General features: G+C 46.2%; 1 protein-coding gene across 4 annotated transcripts in view; it reads left to right on the forward strand.

Annotated features, from left to right (window-relative positions):
• The first annotated feature begins 418 nt into the window (after window positions 1-418).
• Window positions 419-21,623, forward strand: part of LOC122886146 (E3 ubiquitin-protein ligase RNF123) — a 152,807-nt gene continuing 131,602 nt past the window's right edge. The window contains exons 1-19 of one of the 4 annotated variants that reach the window (XM_044218163.1): window positions 419-621; window positions 3,324-3,439; window positions 4,910-4,994; window positions 8,410-8,489; window positions 8,670-8,767; window positions 9,684-9,738; window positions 10,305-10,390; window positions 11,141-11,227; window positions 11,328-11,395; window positions 12,072-12,197; window positions 13,616-13,730; window positions 13,946-14,050; window positions 15,924-16,049; window positions 16,748-16,840; window positions 18,864-18,937; window positions 19,100-19,217; window positions 19,945-20,044; window positions 20,384-20,445; window positions 21,542-21,613. In XM_044218163.1, the coding sequence (XP_044074098.1) occupies window positions 3,358-3,439; window positions 4,910-4,994; window positions 8,410-8,489; window positions 8,670-8,767; window positions 9,684-9,738; window positions 10,305-10,390; window positions 11,141-11,227; window positions 11,328-11,395; window positions 12,072-12,197; window positions 13,616-13,730; window positions 13,946-14,050; window positions 15,924-16,049; window positions 16,748-16,840; window positions 18,864-18,937; window positions 19,100-19,217; window positions 19,945-20,044; window positions 20,384-20,445; window positions 21,542-21,613 (1,632 nt within the window). In that variant the 5' untranslated portion in view covers window positions 419-621; window positions 3,324-3,357. The remainder of the gene's footprint in view (window positions 622-3,323; window positions 3,440-4,909; window positions 4,995-8,409; window positions 8,490-8,669; window positions 8,768-9,683; window positions 9,739-10,304; window positions 10,391-11,140; window positions 11,228-11,327; window positions 11,396-12,071; window positions 12,198-13,615; window positions 13,731-13,945; window positions 14,051-15,923; window positions 16,050-16,747; window positions 16,841-18,863; window positions 18,938-19,099; window positions 19,218-19,944; window positions 20,045-20,383; window positions 20,446-21,541; window positions 21,614-21,623) is intronic. The other 3 variants (XM_044218138.1, XM_044218144.1, XM_044218154.1) reach the window with 3 other exon arrangements.

The following is a 21,623-nucleotide window of genomic DNA, read 5'->3' on the forward strand; positions in this document are numbered from 1 at the left end:
GTCTAAGATACAGTCTGGAGCCATGAAGAGCCTTAAAGTAATCAACAAGATCTTAAAATCAGTCCTGAAACCAACAGGGAGCCGATGTAAAGAGGCTGAACCAGGTGCGATGTGGTCCAGACCACATTAGACCAGATCTATCTTAAACTCACTATACTTAGACTTGTCAAACCTGGTCTAGATGAACAAACAGACTATAGAGAGCTTTTAAACGGTCTCTACAGTCTACATGTTAATCTAGTCCAGATTTGGCAAATACCAAGTACAGTGGTTTTTGGTCTAATATGGTCTAAATGCTTGTCATTCTAGTCCATTTGGCAGATCCAGCTGTAGTGGTCTTTAACCTCAGTGGAGGTCTGCCCGGTGCTTTCTCACAGCAACACGGATTAACTTCATTTCTCTCGTTTTTGCTTTCGCGTTTTGCCAAGCGGGGAGCCTTACTTTGTCCCAACTGGCGCTCCGTACCGTGGGAGGCGTTGACAGGAGGACTGTTGTGGCAGAAATTAGCCTTTTACTCGCGACAGCAGCCTGAACATCACGTCTCTTTGTAATAACTCTGAATAATACCACACAGGAGCGGACTGCAGCTGGAGGAGAGGCTCGTTCAAGCAGAAGCAAGCGGTACGTGCTGCTGTCAGCTCGTCGTGTTCAGCTAGCTGCTAGCTGCTAGCTGCTAGCTGCTGCTTAGCAAAACTGTTTCTGTCACTGAGCCGTTAGCCAGCTAGCTAGGCTAACATGTAAGACACTGCAGTGGAGCTTTGCGATGCCATACACTGTCACGGATGTGTCTTGTAATTTGGCTGACCCTGATCCGACGGCTAGTCCAGCTAAAGTGTTTTATATAAAGCCAGGAACCTTCATTTTAGTGGGGAAGGTACCTAACGGTCGCTAGCTAGCGGGCTATGCAGCCAGAGACTGGCTCCTCTGGCTAACTCACTGACTGAGGGCTGTTTCATGAAGACAGGGGAGGAAGAAGCACTCAGGTTCTGTACTTAGGTAAAGTACAAGTACAGCAGTGTAAAGGTACAAGTACAGCAGTGTAAAGGTACAAGTACAGCAGTGTAAAGGTACAAGTACAGCAGTGTAAAAGAACTCCCATTACAAGCAAAAGTCCTTCATTCAAAGTCCTACTTAAAGGACACAAGTATTCTCAGCTTCATGTAGTTAAAGCAGTTAAATTATAATTTCAATTATAAAATTAATTTAAATTGAATTATAATTGAACTGTCTCCCTCTCTGGTCCTCAGCAGCGCATTGAACTGTCTCCCTCTGTGTTTCAGCAGCGCATTGAACTGTCTCCCTCTCTGTCTCAGCAGCGCATTGAACTGTCTCCCTCTCTGTCTCAGCAGCGCATTGAACCTTCTCCCTCTCTGGTCCTCAGCAGCGCATTGAACTGTCTCCCTCTCTGTCTCAGCAGCGCATTGAACTGTCTCCCTCTCTGTCTCAGCAGCGCATTGAACTGTCTCCCTCTCTGTCTCAGCAGCGCATTGAACTGTCTCCCTCTCTGGTCCTCAGCAGCGCATTGAACTGTCTCCCTCTCTGGTCCTCAGCAGCGCATTGAACTGTCTCCCTCTCTGGTCCTCAGCAGCGCATTGAACTGTCTCCCTCTCTGTCTCAGCAGTGCATTGAACTGTCTCCCTCTCTGTCTCAGCAGCGGATTGAACTGTCTCCCTCTCTGTCTCAGCAGCGGATTGAACTGTCTCCCTCTCTGTCTCAGCAGCGCATTGAACTGTCTCCCTCTCTGTCTCAGCAGCGCATTGAACTGTCTCCCTCTCTGGTCCTCAGCAGCGCATTGAACTGTCTCCCTCTCTGGTCCTCAGCAGCGCGTTGAACTGTCTCCCTCTCTGTCTCAGCAGCGCATTGAACTGTCTCCCTCTCTGTCTCAGCAGCGGATTGAACTGTCTCCCTCTCTGTCTCAGCAGCGGATTGAACTGTCTCCCTCTCTGTCTCAGCAGCGCATTGAACTGTCTCCCTCTCTGTGTCAGCAGCGTATTGAACTGTCTCCCTCTCTGGTCCTCAGCAGCGCGTTGAACTGTCTCTCTCTCTGTCTCAGCAGCACATTGAACTGTCTCCCTCTCTGTCTCAGCAGCGCATTGAACTGTCTCCCTCTCTGGTCCTCAGCAGCGCGTTGAACTGTCTCCCTCTCTGGTCCTCAGCAGCGCGTTGAACTGTCTCTCTCTCTGTCTCAGCAGCGCATTGAACTGTCTCCCTCTGTGTCTCAGCAGCGCATTGAACTGTCTCCCTCTGTGTCTCAGCAGCGCATTGAACTGTCTCCCTCTCTCGTCCTCAGCAGCGCGTTGAACTGTCTCCCTCTCTGGTCCTCAGCAGCGCGTTGAACTGTCTCCCTCTCTGGTCCTCAGCAGCGCGTTGAACTGTCTCTCTCTCTGTCTCAGCAGCGCATTGAACTGTCTCCCTCTCTGTCTCAGCAGTGCATTGAACTGTCTCCCTCTCTGTGTCAGCAGCGTATTGAACTGTCTCCCTCTCTGTCTCAGCAGTGCATTGAACTGTCTCCCTCTCTGTCTCAGCAGCGTGTTGAACTGTCTCTCTCTCTGTCTCAGCAGCGTGTTGAACTGTCTCCCTCTCTGTCTCAGCAGTGCGTTGAACTGTCTCCCTCTCTGTCTCAGCAGCGTGTTGAACTGTCTCCTCTCTGTCTCAGCAGCGTGTTGAACTGTCTCTCTCTCTGTCTCAGCAGCGTGTTGAACTGTCTCCTCTCTGTCTCAGCAGCGTGTTGAACTGTCTCTCTCTCTGTCTCAGCAGCGTGTTGAACTGTCTCTCTCTCTCTGTCTCAGCAGCGTTGAACTGTCTCTCTCTCTGTCTCAGCAGCGCGTTGAACTGTCTCCCTCTCTGTCTCAGCAGCGCGTTGAACTGTCTCCCTCTCTGTCTCAGCAGCGTGTTGAACTGTCTCCCTCTCTGTCTCAGCAGCGTGTTGAACTGTCTCTCTCTCTGTCTCAGCAGCACGTTGAACTGTCTCTCTCTCTGTCTCAGCAGCGTGTTGAACTGTCTCCCTCTCTGTCTCAGCAGCGTGTTGAACTGTCTCCCTCTCTGGTCCTCAGCAGCGCATTGAACTGTCTCTCTCTGTCTCAGCAGCGTGTTGAACTGTCTCTCTCTCTGTCTCAGCAGCTCAGCAGCGTGTTGAACTGTCTCCCTCTCTGTCTCAGCAGCGTGTTGAACTGTCTCTCTCTCTGTCTCAGCAGCGTGTTGAACTGTCTCTCTCTCTGTCTCAGCAGCGTGTTGAACTGTCTCTCTCTCTGTCTCAGCAGCGTGTTGAACTGTCTCTCTCTCTGTCTCAGCAGCGCATTGAACTGTCTCTCTCTCTGTGTCAGCAGCGTATGGGCCAGGTGACTCCAGACAGACAGTATGAGCTCTAAAGGAGGCGGCACCGCTCTGACCCGCCGCAACTACAGACTGGCTTCAGACACAGACAAACCCAAAGCCACAGGTACGACCTGCTGGGAGACAACTGTGTGTACATGTGACATACGTAAAACACATGTATTTCTAACCTTCAGTGGGTTCAGGGTCAGCTGTAGCTTTGTCCTTCATCTGTAAGGAGTTGAAAGTGCGATGATGGTGAAGGTATAAAATACAGTAACCTCATTAGAGCTGCAATGATTAGTCGATTACTTGATTAGTCACCTGACAGAAAATTAATCCGCAACTATTTCGATAATCTCTTTGTTTAAGTCACTTTTCAAGCAGAATACTAAAAATTCTCCAGTTTCTCAAATGTCTCAGATTTTATGTCATAATAAAATGTTTGAGTTTTTGACTGTTGGTCGGACTGTATCTGTAACGTTAGCCGTGACATTAGCTGTAACATTAGCTGTGGCTGTGACGTTAGCTGTGACGTTAGCTGTGACGTTAGCTGTGACGTTAGCTGTGACATTAGCTGTAGCTGTAACGTTAGCTGTAGCTGTAACGTTAGCTGTAGCTGTAATGGTAGCTGTAGCGTTAGCTGTAGCTGTAACGTTAGCTGTAGCTGTAACGTTAGCTGTGGTATTAACAAGCATCGTCCTCACCCTACAATGATAAACAAACTAACTAATGCTCATGCCACCGTAACTAAATGAACACAGCCACGTTACCAGCCGGCTAACTGCAGAGCTTCACTATTCAAATACATCAGACAATCAGCTTTCTCCATAAAGGGCTGTCACCTCTGGAGCACATTACCTGCTGAAGTCAAATTAATTCCAGATATAAAATCTTTTACAACAAAGGTTAAGTGCTGGCTAAAAGCAAAGCAGAGCTGTACCCACTTTTAGCTAATTGTACTCTAAATTACCAAGGTGTATGTATTTTATTATATTTCCATATCTGTAGTATATTGTTTAATGTTGTTTTATGATACTGAAAGCTGTATAACAAAAAACATTGATCATCAGGTCGACTTGACTGCTAACTTTTACCTGTTAGCGGCCAACTGCTATGAGAGTTTTGTTTCAGTGACCTGCAGCCAACCACAGCTTCACTATTTTTTGACATTTTATAGACCAGTTGATTAATCGAGAAAATAATTGGTAGATTAATCGATAATGGAAGTAATCGTTAGTTAAAGCCCTAAACCTCGTTGACGTAATAGTTGGTTCATCAGTATTAATCGGCAGGTCGTTTTGTGCTACAGGAAGGTGAAAACTTTTCTATTACGCAAAAAAATCCCAACTGCAGTGAAACACAAAACAAATGCAGAAAACTAGACACAAATCTGTATAAAAGTGCTGCAACAGGATTAGGAGCAGATGCACAGGTGAGGTACAGACTCAGGTACAGACACAGGTACAGGTATAGACACAGGCAACAGGTGTTTCAGATATTGAACTCTTGTATTCGTGTTGTTCTTTTTCTGTATTTGATTGATTATTGTGAGCAGACAACTGACTGTTAATGATTGTCTCTCTCCCTCTGTCAGGTATAGTGAATGAGAAGTTGCTGAGTGACTACCTGCACCATGTGTTTCCTTCCACCAAACAGGGACCTGCACTGGCCTCCCTCAGGTAACGTCAGTCTTCAGTCTATCAGGGACGAGAGGGGATAACGGAAACAAGTATTGAGCCCACATGCACCTATCATCATGCACTAGACTGGTTCTCATCTTATCTGTCCAATAGGAAACTCTGTGTCAGCATTAATAACTTCATCTCATTTTCCCATATCAAGTACGGTGTGCCTCAAGGCTCAATTCTGGGACCAATACTGTTCTCCTTATACACGCTTCCTTTGGGTGATTTAATTTTGTTGTTATGCAGATGACACACAGTTGTACCTGCCTGTCGAGCCCACTGACCTCAGTACGCTGAGTTCTCTGCAGGACTTCCTGTCTGACATAGAACACTGGATGTCGATAAATTTTCTTCAGCTCAACTCAAATAAAACTGAAATCCTTGTTATTGGGCCCCAACACATCACTAAACAAATACTGCCATCTACTGGTAACCTGTCACAACATATCGAGCCTGTTGCAGGAAACCTCGGTGTCCTGTTTGATAGCAGTTAATGTTTTGAGCAACATATCACTGAGCTCATCCAATCATGTTTCTATCACCTCAGAAATATTGCAACAATCCGATCTACTCTAAATCTTAGTGATGCAGAAATGTTGTGCATGCTTTTATCTCCTCACGCCTCGATTACTGTAACCGCCTGTTCACTCGTCTGAATCTAAAAACTCTGACAGACTGCAGACTGTACAGGACTCAGCTGCTCGGCTGTAAACCAGGACCGAGAGGTGCGACCACATCACACCTGGTTCAGCCTCTTTACATCGGCTCCCTGTTGGTTTCAGGACTGATTTTAAGATCTTGTTGATTCCTTTTAAGGCTCTTCATGGCCCCAGACTGTATCTTAGACCTTGTAATCCCTTATGAACCTTCAGGTAGTCTGAGGTCTTCGGGCAGGGGTCTCCTGTCTGTTCCTGAGTCCAGGATGGAAACTAAGGGGGACGGAGCTTTGGCCATCAGGGCCCCGAGGCTCTGGAACAACCTGCCCGAAGACATCAGGCTGTCTGAGTCAGAGTCTTCGTTTAAGTCTCGTCTCAAAACACATTTTTACCTGAAAGCAGATCCTGATTTTACCTGAACTGTTTATTTTATTGCTTTTGTGTATTTTATTTCTCTCGTTGTGAAGCACTTTGTACTTTGTTTTGATAAGTGCTCTATAAATAAAGTTTTATTATCATCATCATCATCACACAGCATTTATTAGGGTTTTTCCAGGTCAGTCTGAGAGAAAGCTCGGTGTTTGTATCTTCCAGCTGGATCTCTGTACATTCAGATAATGTTTTCATTTGACTGTTTATTGATCGCTTTCAGTGTATCAGAGCCGTGTTCAGTTCCTGCTGATGCAAACCAAACGTTTCCTTCTGCTGCTGCTTCACATTAAAAGCTTTCCACTGGCGAACCAGCAGGAGGCTTTTATTGCGAAGAAGTTACAGGAAATGCAGCGTGTTTATCACAGAGTTAGCGGGCCTTCATTAGCGATGTTATTCCTCCAGTAAAAAGCAGATATGGACACATTTAGTGCTGGAAATATGACAGGGAGGAACAGTACCAACAGAGCGTCACCATGTAAACAGCTGATTTGCTCTGCTGTGCACTGCAGGAAAAACGACTCGACTTCTAAAACCTCAAGTGACTTTTCTTCTAGTTTTCCGGTGTTCTGTGAAATATCTCACTATAACTGCTGGATGGATTGGCTTGTTCCCCAGAGGATGAATCCCTCCGACTTCCCCTCTGGCGCCACCACGGGGTTCATATGAGGCTTTGAGTGAAATGTCTCAGCAGCTAGTGTGTGGAAACCAGTCAGAAGTTGTGTTGAAGTCTGGAGCGACAGATAACGAGTCGGCCCCAGCTGGTGAAACTCGGAGCACATGTGTATCTGTGTGTACAGTATGTGTTTCGTACCCTGACCTGGACTAGTGTTACACCGGCTCCTTTCCTTGAGCCAGACAGACTCGTGTTACCCCCAGCAGCTCTATACATAGAGACACACACAGTCCCTCCAGTTAACCCTGTAGTGACTCTCCGCTGCGTAGACCTGCTCCCTGTGGTTATAGACCAGCGGCCTCTGGCTCTCTGTGAGGATCAGCTGGCAGCAGGTTGAGTTTCACATGTTGATGAGGTCTGAAAGCTCCTGCAGGCCACGCAGCTTAACTCGTGTTTAAAATAAGGAAAGACCCACTCCGTCTGAACGGGGGAACCTGGCCGATCAGATCAAGTGTGTTTAGTCCCGATCCCGATCCAAGTCCTTTACCTGCTGATACCGAGTCCGATCTGATACTTACATTTACTTCAGTGACACAGCTGCCCAGTGCTGAAATGATTCTTCCACGAATCGATTAGAAAAATAATTTGCAGCCATTCTGATGATTGATTAATAAAAAGGAAACATCCTCAGGTTTCTCCAGTGAGTCAGATTTCAGTTCTTCTGTTTTTATATCGCAGCAAACTGAATCGTCACCGTGGACTTTTATTTTTATTTTGACATTAACCAAACGGTATATCGGTCAATAAATAAAAGTAATTGGCAGATTAATCGATAATGAAAGTAATCATTAGTTGCAACTTGCAGCCAAGTCATTAATACAAAAAAGGCAGCGTCGCTGCACCAGCAGAGATGTGAAGTGTTGACGAAATGTTTGACACACTGAAATAACTGAATCTGACCAGCTGCTTGATCCAATGAAGGTCCTGATCAAAGCTGATCACTTTAAGTTATTGATCTGAGATGAATAAAAGCTTAGCCGCAGGACGTGAGATCATCTCGAGAGCAGACGTCTCGCTCTGCTGGAGCTGGACAGCGGCGTCACAGAGCGGAGCGTCCTCCCTCGCAGAGGATCTTTGGTGGAGTTTCTGTCAGCGGTGCCGGCTGAGGTGACGTCTGTCACTTTTACCGCCGGCTGAACGCGAGAAGCTGCTTCCTGAATGTCTTCTGCTCTGAGGCTCGATAACGAGAGAGAACAGATTCATCAGCATCTCAGGTGTCTGAACCTCACACAGTCTACCTGTCCCTCATTCGCAGTGAAACGCACACGTTTAGCGTGCTGTAGCGTTACTGTCAGTACAGTCGACGTGATGAAGTGAGGGAAGAGTGAAGTGTCACGCTGATGAAGGACAGGCCTGCGTCGGGACATGCAGTCCAGTGCTGGACTCTTTCTAACCTACAGCAGCTTCTTTCTGGTCACATCTCAACAGCAAAACGTCTTTTGGCTGTAAGAAAAATATTTCTCAACCTGATCAATCGATCAATTAGTGTGTGTGTGTGTGTGTGTGTGTTTCAATAGTAAAAACAGACAGCTGGAGAGTGCTCCCCAGTCTTTCACATGCAGCTACATTTCCGATTGCAGGAACAAAAATGTGACATAACGAACCGTCAGTGATCTGAGTGTTTGCTTGTCCTCGTCCTCTTGCACAGGAAGCCTCTTGGGTTCCAGGATCTTGGTGCTCACCTGGAGAGCTTGTTGTCTGAAGGAGAACCCGCTGAGGACAGCAGAGGTAAAGACACACACACCTGGACAGAGAGAGAGAGAGAGAGAGACAGGAGGACGAACAGAGATTCAGTCGCGTCTCTTAAACATGTTTAACCAGCCGTCTGCTGCTGAAATCTTTATTAACCAGCAGCACTTTGGTCGTGATCTGAAGCCTCCTGATCTGAATCTGTATCTGTATCTGCAGATCAGCCCGTCGAAGGCCGTCTGGGTCCTCAGCCGGTCGTCCTGGATCACACCAGCGGCTTCGAAGGACTTCTGTTTGTAGACGATGACCTGCTGGGGGTAAGATGACGTGTTGTATGTTATCATAAGTTCGACGTTTCATCCCAAACGTAGAGCATCGATTGACTGACTGTAGTTCCAGAGTTCAGCTGAACGGATTTCCACTGACAGCGCAGGCAGACACCGGCCCCCGGTCGGCCCCCCGGTCGGCCCCCGGTCGGCCCCCCGGTCAGTACAGTAGAAGCTGTTAGACACCACGGCAATAAAAGATGCCCTCTCTCTTGTTTCTGTATTAAATTATTTTTTAAAGGAGCTGTAAGCCACATCCACCGCCACTAGATGTCGCTCCAGAGCAGCAGCATCTCAGACCAAAACAAATGGGCGCTACGGCGCACCAGACTCCACTGAGAAAAACAGTAATTTTACCTTGGAGATCACTGTAAAATACACTTCGTTCACACTGGACAGAAAATAAAACAAAACGACAAACAAAATAAAACTCACTAAAACGACATTATGGAAAGGATCCTACAGAGACCTTTTTGTTTAAGCAGAAACAGCCGTTATATCGCTCTCGCTCGCCACCAGACTCCATTGACAAAAACAGTAATTTTATCTAACAGATCATCGTAAAACACACGTCATTCAGACTGTTCCGACAGTCACCGGCTCTGGTTTGGCCGAAAGAAATCCTTAATTCACCAGCAGCTTCACAGGAGGGACACGCACGCACCAACATGCACCGACACGCACCGACACACACACACACACACTAACACACGCACATGTTTCCGGACGGCTCCTAAAACAAAGAGCTGCGATGGCGTCCCACTCGGAGGGGGGGTGACGTCATCACTCCTCTATAACTTTATATAGCAAATAGTTGTTTGCTGCTGTATTAATGTCCAGAATCTCGTAGGCAGAACCTTTTATGAGTCTTGCTAATTCGAACAATTGTAACTTCTTATGGTTTCAGGTCATCGGCCACAGCAACTTCAGCTCCATCAGAGCCACCACCTGCGTTTATAAAGGTAAGTCCTCTGCTGCGTACGTCCCAGTTTGTCATCGGAGGAAATAAACTCGGAGCTTTCAGCTGCCAACAACAACAACAACACGTGATGGCCTTGTGCTTAGCTGTAGGGAGTTCAGCGTTTTGTCTCATATTATGCTCTTTAAGTGTGAGAGCGTAGACCAGAGCTTATAGAAAATCTTTATGGCAGGAGGTACCGGTGCTTGGAAACGCTGGACTCATACCGACAGGTTTGTTCTTCAGTCGCACGTACGAGTGATTTAAGCAGATTTCCAGCCCGATAAAACCTGCTGCTGTTATACAAATGATCTCCGTGTGTAAACGGGATATTTCCGACAGGTAAATTCCGGTTGTGTTGGAACATTTAGATCTTTAACGAAGGTATCCAGCTGTGTGACATTACAGGATCACTGTGATCGTTTATATACCTAATAGTGACGCTGATGTGATGCGACGGGGCTCCACAGCCCCCCCTGCTGCCGCGCCGCTGTCGTTGCCCTTTAAAACAGGTGCGGCCTTAATATTTAGATTAAAAACGATTCACTTTCTTGTTGTTTCCGTCTGCAGGGAAATGGGCTTACGAGGTGCTGATCTCCTCCCAGGGTCTGATGCAGATCGGGTGGTGCACTCTCAACTGTCGCTTCAACCAGGAGGTACACACACACACACACACACACACACACACACACACACACACACACACACACGCAGTACATGCACACACACACACACGCACACACACACGCAGTACATGCACACACACACACACACACACGCAGTACATGCACACACACACACACACACACGCAGTACATGCACACACACACACATGCACATGCACACACACACACATGCACACGCACACACACACACACACGCAGTACATGCACACACACACACACGCAGTACATGCACACACACACACGCAGTACATGCACACACACACACACACGCAGTACATGCACACACACACACACACACACGCAGTACATGCACACACACACACATGCACATGCACACACACACACATGCACACACACACACACACACACGCAGTACATGCACACACACACACGCAGTACATGCACACGCACACACACACACACACGCAGTACATGCACACACACACACGCAGTACATGCACACACACACACACACACGCAGTACATGCACACACACACACACACACACACACACAGTACATGCACACACACACACACGCACACACACGCAGTACATGGACTTTAGAGACAATAATAAACATGCGTTCACACTTCTGAGCATTACCAGTCAGTAACTTTTAGTTGTGGCGTGAAACGCAGAGTCTGTGTGTGTGTGTGTGTGTGTGTGTGTGTCGCTGTGCAGATGCAACCTTCTCGTGTTTGTGTGTGTTTGCTGCTCAGGAGGGTGTGGGCGACACGCCGGACTCGTACGCTTACGATGGAAACAGAGTGCGAAAGTGGAACGTGACGACCACTAACTACGGAAAGGTGAAGGAAAACAGAAATCCAACATACAGATTTCTTGGATTGCGTCTTTCTCTGATTATATTCTGTAACTTGACGCTGACAGCAGTTTATCTCTCCTCAGTCGTGGGCAGCTGGAGACATCGTCAGCTGTCTGATAGACCTCGACGAGGGAACCATCACGTTCTGCTTGTAAGTCCAGAAGCTCTTCTTTAAAGAACGTTAAACAGTTGTTGTCACTTTCTCTCTGAGAGTCGGACGTTCAGATCGACTCTTATGCCTGTAAATATGAAGCTACAGCCAGCAGCTGGTCAGCTTGCTGCACCATTTTTTTCATCAGTAACTTCCTGTTGCCAGAAACAGTCGGGTTTATACATAACCGCCTGTAAAACTGCAATTTGCTCGATGAAAGAAACCAGAAATAACGTGCTGATCAGGGAGCTTTAGAGCTGCTGGGAGCTGGATTGTGTCACCGTTGGACAGAGCCAGGCTAGCTGTTTCCACCTGTTTCCAGTCTTTATGCTAAGCTAAGCTAACCGGCTGCTGGCTGTAGCTTCATATTTACCGTACAGTTTTCAGACTGGTGACGCAGAACGGCACAAACATGCTGAGTGACGTATAATTGCAGGATAAAAAGAAAGAAAATGAAACGGACGAATAAGATTCATCCACCTCACAGGATTTAGGATTTAAAGAGATCAGCAGCCGTTTCCTCGTCATTAAGCATTACGGTGAAAGGAGGACGTTTCCAGCCAGCTGCTGTGAAGCCAGAGAATAGCTGAGTTGCTGTGAGTGAATATTGATTTGATATTGATTTGATGAGCTGTAACCGTGTGTGTCTTCCTGCTGTGTGTGTCTGCGTCCTCAGGAACGGCCAGTCTCTGGGCACAGCGTTCACCGACATCAAGATGGGGCCGGGCGTCGCTTACTTTCCCGCCATCAGCCTCTCCTTCAAAGAGTCGGTGGCCTTCAACTTTGGCAGCCGGCCTCTCCGATATCCTTTCTGTTCAGTGTTTTCTCTGTCTCACACTGAGAGCACGACCGCGCTCAGCTGACCGCACTCAGCCGTCCACGCTCAGCCGTCCACGCTCAACCGACCGCACTCAGCCGTCCACGCTCAGCCGTCCCGTCCACGCTCAGCCGTCCACACTCAACCTGCGTTTTTACTTCCAGAGTGGATAAATGTGAAACGGGAAAAATTTAACTTTTCTAAAACGATGACGTACGTCTTCACCATGGAACCCCAAAGTGTTCAGTATTAAATAAATAAAGGAAATAAATTATGAAATAAACAATAATATGAATAAATTGTGTAAAATATATCATTTGAAAATATTATGAAATGTTATTTTGTCTCTTATTTTCAGAAAAAATGTCATTGGGGAAAAAGATGAAATAAATAAAAATTAACTCCAGTAAAATTCTGTTATAGGGGTGCACGGTGGCAGAGCGGCTAAAGCTCCTGCCTCCCAATAAGGAGATCGTGGGTTCGTGGGTTCGATCCCCGGACCGGACCAACATCACACGATCTCTCTGGGTGGAGTCTGCATGTCCTCCCCGTGTTACCGTGGGTTCTCTCCGGGTTCTCCGGCTTCCTCCCACCGTCCAAAGAATTAATTGATAACTCTAAATTGCCCGTATTGAATGAATGTGAGAGTGAATGGTTGTCTGTCCTTGTCTGTGTCTGTGTTAGCCCTGCGACGAGTTGGCCACTGTCCAGGGTGTACCCTGCCTAAGGCCCAAAGTCACTGGGATAGGCTCCAGTCACCCGCGACCCCTAACGGGACTAAGCGGTAGAAAATGGATGGATGGATGGAAAATTCTGTTATCAAAATAAGATTTCATAATGATGTTATAATGGTGTTGATAATAAGTATTTCTAAAATTATTGGTTCATTTACATATTTGTGTGCAGTTTATTTTTGTTCTGTCTCTATTCATTTCATTTTGAACACTTTGGGGCTCCAAACAGCAGGAGGCGTTTCCTTTCCACACGACGGCGTAATACACAGGGAGGAGGAGGAGGGGGAGGATCATAATTATGTTGTGGAAGTTTAAACATCGTTTCATATATAATCTAAACTACCACAACACAGTCAGAGCTCGACGGGCGCAGACCTCCGCCGACATATCTCGCAGTGTTGGATTGGGTTCTTCCACCATGAAAACTGGGCCAGTAGTTTTTCCGTAATCCTTCTGACAGACAAAGAAACGGCAGAGCTGATTAACATTTCTAACAGAAAATGAATATCTTTGATCAGTGTGTTCAGAGTTGCTGTGTCACAGAGGATAATGATAATATATAAAGGAGATGCTCAGGATTACTGCTTACTTTGGCTCCGCTGCGCTTTTATTGTCAGCATGGAGACTGTTTATCTGCCAGTGTCGGTCCTTAACCTGTGGGCGATCCACGTACCCTGCGGACGGCTACCTGCCCCTCCAGAACCCCCCAACGACAGACTTACTGAAAGCCCACAAACTGCTGGGCTACATCAAGAACGTCCTCTCCACTGCCATCGATGCGCAGGTAGGAACCGGTCCGCTGGGAACTTTGTTCATCATATTGTTGGGACTGAACTAAAGGTTGAGGTTTGAGTCTTTACCGGCTTCATGCTGCTTGTTTTATCTGACGTGTTTTAGAAACTAATGATTGCTGTTTCAGATTGAAGTCATCGTCTTGATGTTAACAGAGAACAGTCCGTGGTGTTTGTCTCATGTGGTCGGTGTGTGTCCTCGCTGCAGGAGGACAGGCTGGTGGAGAAAGACTGTGCAGTCTGGGGGCTTCATGGAGAACCCACAGTCCTCATCACTCTGGCTCACATCTTCAACCACTTCGCTCCATTAATGGTGAACCAACTCTGCGTTTGTATTCTGGTGGCTGTGTGTCGGTGAACGTGCTCGGAGTTAGTAGCTTTACTGTGGCCACAGCTTAACGTCGCGTGCTCAACGTTAAGGACAGAGGCGGCGTTCAGGTCTCAAGCTCACGGTTTCCCTTTAAAACCGTCTTCAGGAGCAGTTTGGTGTCGGGAAACAACAGCTGATCGAGTTGCCTGGTTGTCATTCTTCCTCCCCACAAAGTTACGTGGCTCACAGTTCGTCGCAGCAAAAGATGAACAACTGCGTTAGAAAATATCTGGTTCTTTGATTAAAAAGCTACAAGAAGCCTGTGGACATAAAACCTGAAGGAGAGAAGTCAACTCCGACTCCCAGGGTGCATTTCAGCAAAAAACGTCCAATCACAGAGCTTCATTCTGTCACGTGCGCCGCTACAGATTTTGTAATGAATTCAGTTTTAATTTGGGATCAGCTCTCAGTGCGCTCTGACCAGGTTTCTCTCCATGGCAACGGCAGCTGAGGCTCATGGGTATTGGAGTATTTAGAGCCGTCTGCCAAAATGAGAAAGTGTAAATAATTCCACGTGGTGTGAGAACGTAAACCTGCTCGGCGGTCCTGAGTTCAGTAACACGGACTACGGAGCTTTTAGTGCTCGTGGAGCGTTTAGAGCCGCTGATGCTGCTGTAAGAAGTGGAAAGTCACTTATTCACTCAGATCAATTATTCTGTATCTTGATCTCGATGTTTCCTGACACCAGGCTGCTCCTGATGAAGGTTTAAAGTAAACCCGTGAGCTTGAGACTGGAACCAGGCCTCTGCTCTTTCCTGTGAGGTATCAGCGGATCTCCCGATCAGGGATCCACGTGTTGAGGAAAGACCACGTCGTGTGCTGAACTGTGCTCTGAGAAGACCAGGCTGGCAAACAGGCCCCGGGTTTAAAGTCCGCGTTTAGACTTTGGCACCGTCTGGTGGTTTTATCGGTTACGCTTCATTCGGACAGTCCGCCTACAGAGAGGTCGTCGAGTATTTGGAACATTCGGCAGCTTATTGGTTGAGATTCAACAGTTTTACAAATGAACCCGTTCGCTCGGTGTGGTTAGGTTTGGGGTGTCAGCCGCAGACAAAGCGAAACAGCTGAGATGTTACAAATACTCGGAGACCATCAGCAGGCGGACCAAGTGTCACCGTTTTTATCAAGAAGGACACTGATGGGAACCTGCGACACAAGAACCAAGACCTGAGTAAACCGTTCCTCTGTCCCCTGAGGTCCGCCGGCCTGCCGGAGCGTGTCCCGACGCCTTTCCTCCGCTCGTCGTCTTTACACGCCGGATCCGTTTTTGTTGGAGCCGCTCACGTTTCCGAAGCCTGAAATTCACTCGGAAATTTATATTAATTGTATTTAAAAATGATTTTCACCGACTGTAGTTAGTCTTAACACGTGTGCAGCGCGGCGTTTGTGGAGGAGGGGGGGCAGGTCTGGTCACGTCTACTTTATTTTAATGCAGAGGAAATCACGACGCAGTTGTTCTCATTTAGTGTGACATTTGACGGCTCATTAATGCCGTGCCGCGTAAAACAAATCGGATGAAATCTGAGTCTTTTTCGTCGGACCAGTTCAACACAAGTCCAGGTCCCGGACGGCAGCGGAGCTGATCCACAAAAACAAAAGCCACTAAACATCTGTTAGCGCCTGGCGCTAACAGATGTTTAGTGGCAGGCGTGTTTTTCTGCAACGTAGAACAAACTGTGCTGCTCGGCCGGTGACATGAGGCTGAACAATAATAATAATAATAATCATAATCATCATCATCATCATCATCTGGGTTAATGCTGGAAGAAGCTTTCTGTGCGTGTCTGTCCTGCTGGTGACTGTGTTTGTCTCTCAGTGTAAAGTTTACCTGGTGGAGGACGTGCTGATGAACTTCCTGTTGGGGATTCTGGAGGGAGGAGGTTCAGTGGGTGAACACCCGCTCATACAGCAGCTTCTGGATCTGTTCTGGCTGCTGATGGAGGTACAGAGACAGAGAGAGAGACAGAGAGACACAGAGACAGAGAGAGACAGACAGAGAGAGACAGACAGAGAGAGACAGAGAGAGAGACACACAGAGACACAGAGAGACACAGAGAGACAGAGAGACACAGAGACAGAGAGAGACAGACACAGAGAGACACAGACACACAGAGACACACAGAGAGACACAGAGACAGAGAGAGACAGACACAGAGAGACACAGACACACAGAGAGACACAGAGAGATACAGAGACACACAGAGACAGAGAGACAGAGAGACACACAGAGACACAGAGAGACACAGACACACAGAGAGACACAGAGACAGAGACAGAGAGAGACACACACACAGAGAGACACAGAGACACACAGAGACACAGAGACAGAGAGAGAGAGACAGAGAGACACACAGACACACAGAGAGACACACAGAGACAGACACACAGAGAGACACACAGAGACAGAGACACAGAGAGACACAGACACACAGAGACAGACAGACACAGAGAAAGACACAGAGAGACACACATATATATATATATATATATATATATATATATATATATATATATATATATGATCGTATGTGTTTGTTCGGATCACGTGTGCACCTGAGAGAACTGGTGTCTCACCTGTTGCTGATTCACACCAGGTTGCTACGGTAACAGTGTGTGATTACCTGCCTGTCGTCTCTGCAGGACTATGAAGTGAACGAGTGTCTGAAGCAGCTGATGATGTCCCTGCTGCGGGCCTACCGCTTCTCCCCCATCATCCCCGACCTGGGCTTCCAGGTAAGGGGGGTCACGGTCCTGGACCGGCTGCTCTCACCTGAAGACTGTTAAATCCTTAATGGAGAGCGGCTGGCGCACAGACGCACCTTTACTACCTGCACAGTTGTTGTTGGGCTTCTGTCCCACTCATCTGTCGGGACAGCTTGCTTCTATATGAAGAGCTGGATGTTCGAAAAGCTCCGGGGACATTTACTGCTTCTCAGCAGCGCGTGGAGTGAAAGAGTGAGTGAGTGAATTAACGAGTGAATGAGTGAATTAACGAGTGAGTGAATGAACGAGTGAGTGAATGAACGAGTGAATGAATGAATGAATGAATGAATGAATGAATAATTGAGTGAATGAATTAATGAGTGAATAATTGAGTGAGTGAGTAAATTAACGAGTGAATGAATGAATAATTGAGTGAATTAATGAGTGAATGAATAATTGAGTGAATGAATGAATGAATAATTGAGTGAGTGAGTAAATTAACGAGTGAATGAATGAATAATTGAGTGAATGAATGAATGAATGAATGAATTAACGAGTGAATGAATGAATAATTGAGTGAGTGAGTAAGTTAACGAGTGAATGAATGAATGAATGAATAATTGAGTGAGTGATTGAATTAACGAGTGAATAAATGAGTGAATGAATGAATAATTGAGTGAATGAGTGAGTGAATGAATGAATGAGTGAATTAATGAGTGAGTGAATGAATTAGTGAATTAATGAGTGAGTGAATGAATGAGTGAGTGAATGAGTGAATGAATGAATAATTGAGTGAATTAATGAGTGAATGAATAATTGAGTGAATGAATTAATGAATTAACGAGTGAATGAATGAGTGAATTAATGAGTGAGTGAATGAATGAATAATTGAGTGAGTGAGTAAATTAATGAGTGAATGAATGAATGAATGAATGAATAATTGAGTGAGTGAGTAAATTAATGAGTGAATGAATGAATGAATAATTGAGTGAGTGAGTGAATTAACGAGTGAATGAGTGAGTGAATGAATGAATAATTGAGTGAATGAATGAATGAGTGAATTAATGAGTGAGTGAATGAATGAATGAATGAGTGAATTAATGAGTGAGTGAATAAATGAATAATTGAGTGAATTAATGAGTGAGTGAATGAATGAATAATTGAGTGAATGAATGAATAATTGAGTGAATGAATGAATGAATGAATAATTGAGTGAGTGAGTAAATTAACGAGTGAATGAATGAGTGAGTGAGTGAATGAATAATTGAGTGAATTAATGAGTGAGTGAGTGAATGAATGAGTGAATGAATGAATAATTGAGTGAATTAATGAGTGAATGAATAATTGAGTGAATTAATGAGTGAGTGAATGAATGAATGAATAATTGAGTGAGTGAGTGAATGAATGAGTGAATGAATGAATAATTGAGTGAATTAATGAGTGAATGAATAATTGAGTGAATGAATTAATGAGTGAGTGAATGAGTGAGTGAGTGAATTAACGAGTGAATGAGTGAGTGAATAATTGAGTGAATGAATTAATGAGTGAGTGAGTGAGTGAATAATTGAGTGAGTGTGAATTAACGAGTGAATGAGTAAATTAACGAGTGAATGAGTGAGTGAATGAATGAATAATTGAGTGAATTAATGAGTGAATGAATAATTGAGTGAATGAATTAATGAGTGAGTGAGTGAGTGAATGAGTGAGTGAGTGAATTAACGAGTGAATGAATAATTGAGTGAATGAATGAATGAGTGAGTGAGTGAATTAACGAGTGAATGAATAATTGAGTGAATGAATTAACGAGTGAATGAATGAATGAGTGAGTGAGTGAATGCTACCTGGTGTGAATGTTGGATCAGACAGTAAATGTGTGAATTAATTGATGAAATGTTATTAGATGATTGATTTCCAGAGTTGGTGTTTGTGTTTGTGTCTCTGTGTGTGCGTTAGGCCGCAGAATAACGGAGACATTGTCAAAAAGAAAAACTGATCCATGTGTGAATATCTGGCACGTTGTCGTAGATTTACCTGCCTGGTTTCTGTGCTTCAGATCCACTACCTGCGTCTGACCACGGCCATCCTGCATCACGAGAAGTCCCGGAAATACCTGCTCAGCAACGTCTTATATCCTTCTGCTGTACCTGCCGTCTCTTCTCCACAGGAAGTCGTGGCTGCGCCGAACGAGCGGCCGTTCGTGTTCGGGAACGCGAAAGCGTGCAGCGGCGGATGTTTGACCACGAGTGAACGTGGAGGTTTTGTTAAATATTCTCCTTAACAGATGTTCACGTTTGATGTTCTGCGTTCAGTCGTGTTTTTTTACATCAAGACTCCTCTGAGAGTGAAGGAGGCGGGGCTAGAGGAGCTCATCCCGACCACCTGGTGGCCCACGCACTTTGACAAGGAGGTAAACAAACTCACCTGCTGCTCCTCGCTGGCCTTTTTTCATGTCTCCGCGCTCCTCAGGTGACCTGCGAACTGACCCCGCCTCCGAGCGAATATACAACAACCTCGAACCAGTGCAGGAATGGAACTTAAGTACTGGTTTGAGGTGCCTGCACTTCACCTGAGTACTTCCGTCACGTTTTATACCTGTACTCCACGACGTTTCCACAGGAGGAGGAAAAGCGTTTGATCAGGTTTCTGAGCTGCGTTCACTGTCGGCTCGTTAAAAGAGACGAACAAAAACAAGCTGCACTCACACGAACTGTGGCTTTATTAATAATACATTTAAAAAAGCTTTATTTATTAGACATGTGTCCGACGACACTGAGGTTAAAGGTAGACGCACAGCCTTCCTCGAGGCTCGACGAAATGTCTTTAGTTTGAAACGAACTGCACGTGTTTCACCTCAGCGCCTGAAACACATGTAAGAACCGGTCTCATCCTCTGTTAGACCACCTGACGGGCGTAGCGTCACCTGCGACGTCACATGACCTGCGCTCATATTAATCGTGCTCTGCTCTGCCGACAGCGGCAATATTTCAGATTGTTTCAGCTGCTCTAATCTGATCGGCGTGTACGTTTCAGTCTGCTGATTTCAGCACTGAAACGTGTCCACAAACGGAGCAGAGCCGGCCTTAGAGGACCCGTGTCTGACTCGATTGATTGTCCCTTATTTATTGTCCACTCAGGGGAAAGACGAGCGGGAGCCCAAAGACGAAAGTGCGGATGAGCGGCTGAGGCGGCGAGCGTACGAGAGAGGCTGCCAGAGGCTGAAAAAGAGGATTGAAGGTCAGACTTGCTTCCCTGCTCCCTGTACGTCCTCGGACTTCCTGTTTAATCTGCAACGTATAGAAAGGTTCTTATTCATGGTTCGTAGAAGTCGTGGAGCTGTTTTTCCCTTTCTACTGTGAACCTGATGTCCAGCCGAACGTCCGGCTGGACTTACTGACTTTAGGTGTCAGTGAACAGAAAACACCCTCAAACCAGTAACTGCGTATTTACCCAAGCTCTGTCCTTTAGTGCCTTTTGTACGTTTCCCAGATGCTTGACTTCTGCTCGTACCGGAGCATCGTTACACTGTGGTGTTAGTCCTTTCTGACCCGGCTGAACTGTCCTCTGCTCTCTTAGTGGTGGAAGAGCTGCAGGTGCAGATCCTGAAGCTGCTGCTCAACAACAAAGACAAAACTACGGTGCGTACTGTTGATGTGGTGTTTGTTATTTCGTCTTTTAACGATGTAATGTGTATTATATGTACTGACAGAGGACGACACCGCCGACTGTGACTACGATCTGATTGTGGGAATTTAACTGGATCAGCGTTTCAGCTCTCAGACCGGCTGTGGGCTGAAATATAGTCGTGACCTGAAACTCGACTCTGCCTCACGCTGCCCAAACACATCTCAACGGGAAGCCGCGGCGCCGCTCTTTCATGAAAATGAATGCAGGTTACGACGGCGACCTCCGCACTACTCCGTTGATCTTTTCGTCGCGAACGTCTTTCACAACTTCTTTCTTTGATACTTTTTCTGATCTTGTCTTTTAGGATCAGGCGTTATTGGTTCTCGTCTTACAGCAGCATTAATCAATCAATCAATCAATCAAACTTTATTTCTACAGCACCGTCCAACAACCGAAACTGAACCAAAGTGCTGTACAACATTAAAAACAAGATAAAAAATAAATAATAATGATAATAAATAATAATAAAAGTACAAACAGGTCAGCAGAGCAACATTAAGATAAAGAGCAGTGTCGCAGGGCCGCTAAGTGTTAAAGCTCTTCTAAATAAGTTTGGCTTTGAACAAAGGAAGCTCAGTGATGGACGTACGTCAGCGGGCATTAGAAACCAGATAAGAAACCGTTTAAAACAGAGAATACAAGAGGAATACAGACTTTCTGTATTTCAGTGAATTCTTGTCTGACTGTGTGAACAGAGACAGCGATGGGAAGAAGTCCAGGACCTGACGGAGGTTTGTGAACACATCACGGTGTTGGCAGTAAACCAAGCCGCCGCCTGTCGAGGCTCTGGCTGTGTGTCAGTGCTGCTGATGGAAGCTCTGCGCTGTAGCGTGTTATTGAGTACGCTTGGTTGGTGTCTGCCTAATTAAATAGTAAAATACTGAGTCAACAACTTGGTGATCGGGTCCAGCTGATGTACTTGACTAACTGTCCACACTACGGGGACGGAGTTAATTAAGAAGACCCGGTGAGGTTATCTGCTGTCGGTGACGAGTCTCCCTTCAGCTCACATTGACAGAAATGTCTCTCTCTTTGTGTCTCTTTCAGGGGGAAGCCTCTCGCTATATTTTCCTGAATAAGTTCAGGAAGTTTCTCCAAGAAAATGCCAGCAACAGAGGGGTAAGAAGAC

The sequence above is a fragment of the Siniperca chuatsi genome, linkage group LG2 (assembly GCF_020085105.1).
Source record: "Siniperca chuatsi isolate FFG_IHB_CAS linkage group LG2, ASM2008510v1, whole genome shotgun sequence".
In the NCBI taxonomy this organism is placed as follows: Eukaryota; Metazoa; Chordata; class Actinopteri; order Centrarchiformes; family Sinipercidae; genus Siniperca; species Siniperca chuatsi.